We start from the raw sequence: 9233 nt of genomic DNA on the forward strand, positions 1-9233 counted from the left end.
ACCCCCAAACAATCTAATAAAAATATGGGCAGAGCACCTGAACAGACACTTCTCCCATGATGTCCAAATGGCCAACAGATACAGGATAAGGCAAAAGTAGGTCTACTGTTGTTAGTATGGAAAATAATTAATCTATATATATAAAACCCTAATATGCAAATTGTCCCCATGGGAGTTTGACCAGGAGACTGGAAGTTCAATTGCTCACTATGACATGCACTGACCACTAGGGGGTGGCACAGAACAAAGGGAGGCCCCAGCCGGCAGCTGGAAGGCCCCAAATGGTCCTGATCACTGGCCAGACCTAGGGACCCTACCCATATACAAATTTTGTGCACCAGACCTCTAGTTAATTAATAATAATATAAGAATAAACTCTGTATTTTGGGTACTCACAACTGTAAACCTACTTTTCTCCCATCCTGTATATGAAAGGATGCTCAACTTCACTAGCTATTAGGGAAATGCAAATTAAAACTACAACAAGATATCACCTCACACCTGCTAAAATTATCAACAAGACAAGTAACAAGTGTTGGAGAAGTTGTGGAGAAAAAGGAACCCCCATTCCTGATGGTGGGAATGTAAATGGTACAGTCACTATGGAAAACAATATGGAGATTCCTCAAAAAATTAAGAATACAGTTACCATTTGACTGATCCAGCGATTCCTCTTCTGTGTAACTACCCCCAAAAATTGAAAACATTTGTAAAGATGAAGGTACCCCCATTATTCATGGGCCAAGACATGGAAACAACCAAAGTCTCATTGGTAGCTGATTGGGATAAAAATGATATGGTACATATAAGCAATGGAATACTTAGCCACAAAAAAAAAAAAAAAAAAAAAAAAAAGAAATACTGCCATTTGTGACAACATGAATGGATCTTGAGAATATCGTGCTAAGTGAAATAAATCAGACAGAAATAGTAAAAACCCACATGATTTCATTCATATGTGGGATGTAAAACTGAAAGCAACAAATGAACAGACAAGACAAACAAGACCTCACAGACACAGACAACAGTATAGTGATTATAAGAGGGAAAGGGTGGTGGAGGTAGTAAAGATTTGTAAAGGTGATAAAATATAAGGGGATGGAAGTGATACTATTGTAATAATCTGGTTATTTAACAGGAAAGGAACAAAAAGAAGACTAGATAATATAGGCAAGCCATGTAACACTAACACTCTCCAAGTCTGTTCCCCACTAACCAAAGGGAAAAGGGACTGGACAAAAGCAGTTTGGACACATGCCCAATACTAGTTAGCAAGGTCTGAGTGACATGGAAAGGTGCTTACTTGTCAGTCACACCTGGAAGTGAGTCAGTGGCCAGAATAGGTGTGGCCACTGCAAGGGCACAAAACCTGAATATTGAAACTCCTAGATAAAGGAGTTTACTCTCTCGGCTTGCCCGCTTGCTGTTTGCGCCCGACTCCTGTTGCTGGGGCACATTCCTCTGCATTCACCCATGTGGCCTACAGCCATGCGGGCTCCACACAATGGACTAATGGACTTTAACTAGCCTCATGCTCTGCCAGACCTAGCTGCAACAGGAATGGAAGCTCTGGACACTAATCCTGCTTCTGGCTTTGCTGAACCCCCAGTTGTACCTTTTTTAGGACTGGGTTAAGGGGCATGGGACTTTGGAACCCGAGGTATATAAGTCCATGAAAATAAAGTCTTCTCCCACATCACATTCTCCCCTGGGAGCTTCTAAAAATGTTTATTTCAATGGTGCCCACAAAACCCCACTTCCACGAGCAACGGAGGAAGCCCACCCGTGTATTCCTCCAATAACGTTAGATGTGACTGAGTAGTAACACACAATGCAATATACAGATGATATAATATAGAATTGTATACTTGAAACTTATATAAATTTATTAACCAATGTTACCCCAATAAATTTAATTATTTTTTTAATGAAAGTAGTCTTGAGATTATCTGGGCATTTACATCCAATATATCTCAGGTAGGTTTAAAGTGGAAAATTGAGAATCCCTCATAACAAAGATTTAAAGATCCTGGAGTAACAGCATGACAAGAATGTGGCAACAGGGAGAAACAAGATGGCGGCATAGGTAAACACCTGTACTTGCTGCCTCTCACAACTACATCAAAATTACAACTAAAAGACATAACAACTATCATCAAGAACCATGGGAAAGCTGACTGAGTAGAAGTACTACAACCAGAGAGGTGAAGAAAGTGCATTGAGACTGGTAGGAGGTGCCGAGGCGAGGAACAGGCTGGCACCCTAGTGAGCTGCTCTTTTAATCTGGAGATACAAGCTCCCGCTTGCTCTGAACTCCAGTTCAAGGTGAGACTCTGGAAGACCCAGATACATATGGGGAGAAACTGGACTTTCTGGCATTGGGGTAGGAACGCAAGGGCGGCTTTCTTCCAGATGGAGGTGCTGGCAGCAGTCATTGTTCCTGCACTGGGATCTTTCCAATGCAGGGCTGACTGGTAGCCACTGCTGTATTCTCTGTCCTGGGGATTCCCTGAGACCCCACACCATCCAATTTACAACCCCACCCAAGCTGTGTGCAGCAGCTTCTGCATATGGCCTGCCCTTTCTCAGCCTAAAACCTGTCAAACAGGCAGCAGCTGGGTTAGGGAGTCCCAAAGCTATCAAAAGAAGGCCCAAGAACCTTGCTTCACAGCTGAGCCTTGTCTGAGCATTCCAAACCCAATACAAAGAGGAGGAATCTGCAGATCTCTCTGTAGCTCCTGTTGGGTGGCCCCAGGCACTGGCTGACTTTGCATCTCCTTGGAGATCCAAGAGCCAGTGTGCTCAGTGGTCAGTGTGAGATCATACCAGATTACAACTCTTCACATCCTTAAGTGATATATTCAAGGGGCAGACTCAGTGAGCACCAAATCCCCACTGAAGTAAGTCCTGCTCCATAAGGGTGTCTCCTGCATAGCAGCTCTTCCATTGTAGACACAGTTGGTCCTCACAGCCAATTGGCCTGGATGTCAGTTCCTCCCAGTGATACCAACTGCAATCAAGGCTTAACTACAAGACTGTGCACACAGCCCACAAAGGGGTGCACCAAGAATATCCACTCAGGTGATTTAGGAGGCTGAGCCACTGGGCCCTATAAAACACCTACCACACAAGGCCACTCTATCAACTCAAGGAGACATAGCAGCTCCCCAATACATAGAAACAAACACAGGGAAGCAGCCAAAATGCAGAGACAAAGAAACATGTCACAATGAAAGAAATGGAAGAAAGCAAAATACTAGATACAGAGTTCAAAATCAGAGTTATAAGGTTACTCAAGAATCTAGAAACCTTCAAGGAACTTAGTGAGACCTTCAAAGATGTTAGTGAGAATGCAAAAAAAAAAAAAAAAAAAAAAAAAAAAAGGAAAAGGACCAGTCAGAAATTAAGCATACACTGATTGAAATAAAGAAAAAAATACAGCCCTAACTGGTTTGGATCAGTGGATAGACCGTTGCCCTGAGGACTGAAAGGTCCCAGGTTATATTCCAGTCAAGGGCATGTACCTTGGTTGCAGGTACATCTCCAGTAGGGGTTGTTCATGAGGCAGCTGATCAATGTTTCTCATCAATGTTTCTAACTCTCTCCCTTTCTCTCTGTAAAAAAATAAAATATATTTTTAAAAAATAAAATAATAATATACAAAGATTCAACAGTAGAGTACAGGATCCCAAGAATCAAGTCAAAGATTTAAAATATGAGGAAGCAAAAAACACCCAACTGTAAGAGCAAAAAGAAAAATATATATATATATATATAAATAAAAAATGAAGATAATGTAAGGAGCCTCTGGGACAACTTTAAGCATACAAACATATGAATTATGGCAGTGCCAGAAGAAGAGAAAGAGCAAGATATTGAAAACCTATTTGAAGAAATAATGACAGAAAATTTCCCCTAACTGGTGTTTAGGAAGCACACAGAACCCCAAACAAGAGGAATCCAAAAAGGACCACACCAAGACACATCATAATTAAAATGCCAAGAGCAAATGACAAAGAGAGAATCTTGAATGTAGCAAGAGAAAAACAGTTAGTTACCTACCTACAAGGGAGTATCCATATGACTGTCAGATGATTTCTCAACAGAAACTATGTAGGCCAGATGGGAGTGGCAAGAAATATTCAAAGTGATGAATAGTAAGAACCTACAATCAAGATTACTATACCCAGCAAAGCTATCATTCAGAATTGAAGATCAGATAAAGAGCTTCACAGACAAGAAAAAGCTAAAGGAGTTCATCACCACCAAACTAGTATTATATGAAATGCTGAAAGGTATTCTTTAAGAAGAGGAAGAAAAAGGTAAAGATAAAAAATTATGAACAACAAAGTGACAACAAATACATATCTATAAATAAGTGAATCTAAAAATCTGATGAACAGAATAAACTGTGCTGAATGTAATAGAATCAGGGGCATGGAAAGGAAGCAGATTGACAATACTCAGGGGGAAGGAGTAGAAGGTGAGGAAAGAGATTGGACAAAGGTCTTACATCTATGGACGAGGACAGTAGGGTGGGCAAAGGCCTGGGGTGGGGTGGGAATCTGGTGGAAGGGGGGGGGGCGGAGAGGAACATCTGAAATAATCTGAACAATAAAGATTAAAAAAAAAAAAAAAAAAAAGAGGAGGAGGAGGTGGAAGAGGAGGAGAATGTGGCAACTAAAACCCTGGTTTCTATGTCTGGCTTTGCCACTGACTATCTGGGAGATCCCAGATAAGTCACATGACCTCCCTGGTCTTAGTTTCCTCCTCTATAAAATGAGGAGGCTGGACAAGATAATCTTTCCCTGGGCCCTCCTTGAATTACAACACCCAAATGGAAAACAGAGCTGCTGAAGAAAAAATAAATTAAACTCAGGCTCCATTGTAGTTAGAGAATACATCTCTGTCCCACATAAATATAAATTTTTAAATATTTTCCATAAAGAAAAATGCTTTAGGGCATTCGCTTCAGGAAGCAAAGCTGACTGCTATGCCATCACTAAGAAAGAACAACTAGAGAAGGAGGAAGGTGTATCAGAAGGAATAAAAGAGACCTGACCTTGGTTAGGCAATGAGAGATTGCAACAAAACAGAATTGAGCTAGAAGGCATAAGCCAGGGCAAGAAAACAAAACCAAGGGCAAAGGAAGATGCTCTTAGAACAAAGAATGTAACAGAAAGCAAGATCAGAAGGCAAAATAGCTAAGAGCATACTTTGCATTTTCTTTGTATCCTAAAGTAATGGGGGAAGTGGTAAATATATGCAGCATTCTGAGAGCAGCATTAGCAGTGTTTCTATCTTACAAGATCAAAGGCAGCAGTTAAAGAAGTGAGAGGAGCTTCTAGTTACAAATTTCTAGATCCTGTAGTCACTAGAACCTACTGGTTACTTTATATGACTTTAAAAAAAAGTCTCACTTAAACTCCTGTTTTAAGCCTGACTGTCTGCAGGAGCCACCACAGATAGATACTGCCTTCTGTGGTTTGTAAATTCTTTTTTTTCTTGCCTGTCAGGGTGGCAATGCAAGCACAAAGCTTGGAACATTCAGACAGGCACCCTCCCTCCTTCCTACCTCCCCTTCCATCCCTAACTTAACAACCTATCAATCAAACCCCTGGCAAGGGAACAGGCAGGAGCCAGAAGGCTCAATCTTGTTTATTCCTCAACAACACCCCCCTCCCTATCCCCGTCTCTTCAGCTGGCAGGAAGTAAAAGGCAGGAGGGTTCAATAACAATTCAAGGCAGCAGCAGTTGCTAAGAGCCATCCCTGGACTCTCCTAGAACTCTGGGAAACAGCACAGTGAGCCCTGCCAGTGAGAGGTATAGAGCAAAAATGAGATCCAATGAAGGGAAATCCACATCCTTGGCTGAAAGAAAATTGCCTCAGTTATAGCCTAAGATACCTACCTTGATGAGAGAGAAGATCCTGAGTTAATTTGAATATTCAAATCCCCCTTATTAACTAGTGGTACACAAGTGACAATTCAGTGACAATTCTATTCTATACCACAAACTACAATTTGTCTTCTCTCCTATTTCCAAGTAGGGGTGAGGGTGAGGGAACCTCCTATCAATGTATTGTACTTTCTAAATATTATGAGTTTTCTTCTTCATGACAGTTCTCAGCTCAGATTATGTAATTCCTAGATTATATCAAATCATCTGTTTTGTTTCTGTTGATTGTCCCTACATGGAAGGAACATTCCAAACCAGTTAAGCCATAGACAAGCCCATATCTCAGAGAGAAAATTTTAAAAGAAATTTACAGAGACTTAGCTCACAAGCTATTTTACTTATCATCAAATACTGACTGAACACTTATTATGCCCCAAACTCTATGGTCCCTGTTTCTTGAAAGCTGCAAGATTCCTAGTCTTCTTTTCCTCCTCCCATTACAAAAATCACTCTCTCCCTGCACAGTATTTTCATCTCCTAGCAACGTCCAAACATTTATTTAAGTAATTGCTTCAATGGTCAAAGGCTTCATGCAAAAGCACCCCAGAAACCGGCTGTTCAAAGGAGTTGAGGGAATAAGGGAAAGGAACTGAGAAACCAGGTTCATGCTTATAGTAACATCAAACTGCAAAATAAATGTTCTGCTTCCGAAAGTAATTCCTGGCAATTTTATCTTTCTTCCAAAAGTCTCTCTCCCTTTTCTCTCTCATTCTATTTCCCCACTCTCAATTGCCTTAAGAGACAAGGCTTATAACACACCTACATTATTAAGGGACAAAGTCCCCAAGCGCCAAGGTATATTCTTAGCTGAATGCATTGCATTTTTTAGTCCAATTATAATCTGAAGGGCAGCCTCCCAACTAGTCTCTGCACCTATAAGAGAAAATGCGTTTCATTTGCTTCTCTGTTGGAGACTATCCTGGGCACTCAGAATTAAATCCAACATGAAGCTAAGCATCATTAATCCTTTCACCCACAGACTAATTCTGAGTTTAGGAGATTGCAGCATTGAGGCCAGAGTTCTAAATAGAAAGGAAAATGAAGGTTACTCTTAGAAGTGTCCATTTTTAAGCACAGGAAGAACAATGATTATATGGCAGGAGTTTACTGCCACCAGACGTAGGGAACAGTCTAATGGGCCTGGAACAGAAACAAGAACTCCTGGTACTCCTAGGCCTCTTCAAAACAGTATTATCCATCTGCACCCCAGAGAAAATGGCAAATCACAGCCAGCACAGGATGAACCATGCCAATAACCAGCTGGAACTTGACTCTGCTGAGGTGGACTATAGCATCTGCCACCTAAACACAGGCAGCCTCTCTGACAGCTGCCACTGGTAAACGGAAATGAACCATTGTGTTATTAGTGGGGAAAAATTCACAGCCCTGTTACTAGGGAAGCCCCGATGTTGCTAAGAGCTACAGATGTGCCAGAGGCAAAGACCAAAATATCTATAACAAAAAAAGCACAAGCTACCACTGAAATCCAGACACTGAGAGGGCACTACCACCAAATCATACACACCCACCCTCTATTTACTAACACTTACATATGGAAATAGGTATTCCCTGTTGTAGCTGATGTAATTACAGAGAAATCAATTTATACCGTATCTGCAGCGATCAGCTGAAAGCATAGGGTGAGCAGAACACAAAGCAGAAAATCAAGAGCCATTGAATGAGCAGCTCAGCCGCTCTGTAGGTAATTGTAAGCTACTGAAGTTTAAGGCAGCCTGAGCTGACCCTAGACTCATACCTACTCTGCTCCAGCCCTGCAAGCTTGATATCCTGAGACATGAACTAAGTCATCTTCCCAGAGGAGGAGAGCCCCTCCAGGGCTGCAGGCACCTGCCCTTCCAAGTCAAACAGGAGGCATGGTATCATCATTACACTGTTTGGCAGCTCCAAGAGACTTTGATTCCCAATAGTTGAGAGATACCTGGCCAAGAACTATATCTTTGGTGGCCAAAGAATCTCTTTCAAGGCTAAACTTTCATAGTCACAACACCAACTCCTAAGGCCTGATTAAGTACCTCATAGCATAGTCAGAACCTCCTTCCCCTTGTTTTCCTATCCCACATTGTGCTTCTTTGCTCTTTGGTAGCCACCAATACAATACCTGGTAGATATCATGCCATGGAACTTATTTTCATTTAACCCTTTTCTTCTCCAGAGACCCAGCAGCACCATTTATCCCATTTAGAATAGCACTCAACCGTAAACCTATTAAGTTTATCAATTTATTAAGTTTATCAATGATTATGAAGATGAAACAACATTCAAGCTGGAGAATCACATAAAGGTTAATGTCAGCCTTCAACAACAAGTATCTGAGGTGAGACAACAACAAGGTGGGAGGTTCTCAACTTGATTTATAGAAAATTCATCCTACAAATAGCTGCCCCAACAACAAATATTCTTCTCCAAAATGTCCAGGCCTGCTGTTAATGAATCTGTAGGGAATCCCAATTTGAAATAAAGCCACATTATCATTACCAGCTGCTCTGACCTTGTAATTGTCAGAGCAGCTGGTAACTAACAAGCCTCCCACAGAGTGCACATAGCATTTGGTGGTTAGTCCAGGGCAGCTCTGACTGGCAGTGGGCAGCCAGATCTGGCCACCTCTTACCTTTTCAGACTTGACTTTCTTTAGCAGGCGACACTCATTCTCCCCTTCCTCTGGCTCCGGTTTAGCTCCCAAAGGATTGAGCGCTGCCCCAGGCTCAATAGCTATACTCCCAAGTGGCTCCACAGCTCCTGCATCCACCCCTGCACTTCCATCATATTGACCACCCCGTGCTCCCAAGGGGACTGGCTGGAGGACCCCAGGATCCTTTTCTGAACAAGTCCCCACTCCTTCGCTTCTCTCCTTCTTGCTCTTAGATGAGCTGTTCTCTTTCTCCTTTTTGGAGCCGGCTATACTGCGAGATGCCTTAGCCGCCTTCTCTGAGCCCTTGGAAGCAATAGCAGCAACCAGGCTTCCTGCATTGGCACCATCTCCTGAGCGTCCCTGCACCTCTTTCTTGCTAGTTGCCCCCTCACTTGGAGTGAACAAGGAAGTCCCTGGAGTGGGTTTGCTACTGTCTTTGCCACTCTTATTCCTTTTGGATTTTGATTTGCCTTCCTTCCCTTGAGGACCTGGCACTGGGGTCACAAACTTGATGTTGTCTGGTAGTGTGGCCACAGCATTGGGAGCCGGTATCCCCACCTCCTTTGAGCCTGACATTTCCAGTTTCTGCTGGTCCTTTTCCAGATCGGCGTCCAGGTCAATGATG

At 42.3% G+C, this 9233-nt stretch overlaps 1 protein-coding gene across 6 annotated transcripts in view; it reads right to left on the reverse strand.

Annotated features, from left to right (window-relative positions):
• ZNF609 (zinc finger protein 609) overlaps nucleotides 1–9233 on the reverse strand; it is a 191438-nt gene that overhangs the window by 155746 nt on the left and 26459 nt on the right. For 4 of the 6 annotated variants that reach the window (XM_045581601.1, XM_045581600.1, XM_036439212.2 and 1 more), the window contains exon 2: nucleotides 8588–9233. This exon is cut by the window's right edge and continues 227 nt beyond it. The exons of 1 other annotated variant lie outside the window; for it this stretch is intronic. In XM_045581601.1, the coding sequence (XP_045437557.1) occupies nucleotides 8588–9233 (646 nt within the window). The remainder of the gene's footprint in view (nucleotides 1–8587) is intronic. One more of the 6 variants, XM_036439225.2, reaches the window with a different exon arrangement.

Source organism: Pipistrellus kuhlii, unplaced genomic scaffold (assembly GCF_014108245.1).
Source record: "Pipistrellus kuhlii isolate mPipKuh1 unplaced genomic scaffold, mPipKuh1.p scaffold_m20_p_1, whole genome shotgun sequence".
NCBI lineage: Eukaryota > Metazoa > Chordata > Mammalia > Chiroptera > Vespertilionidae > Pipistrellus > Pipistrellus kuhlii.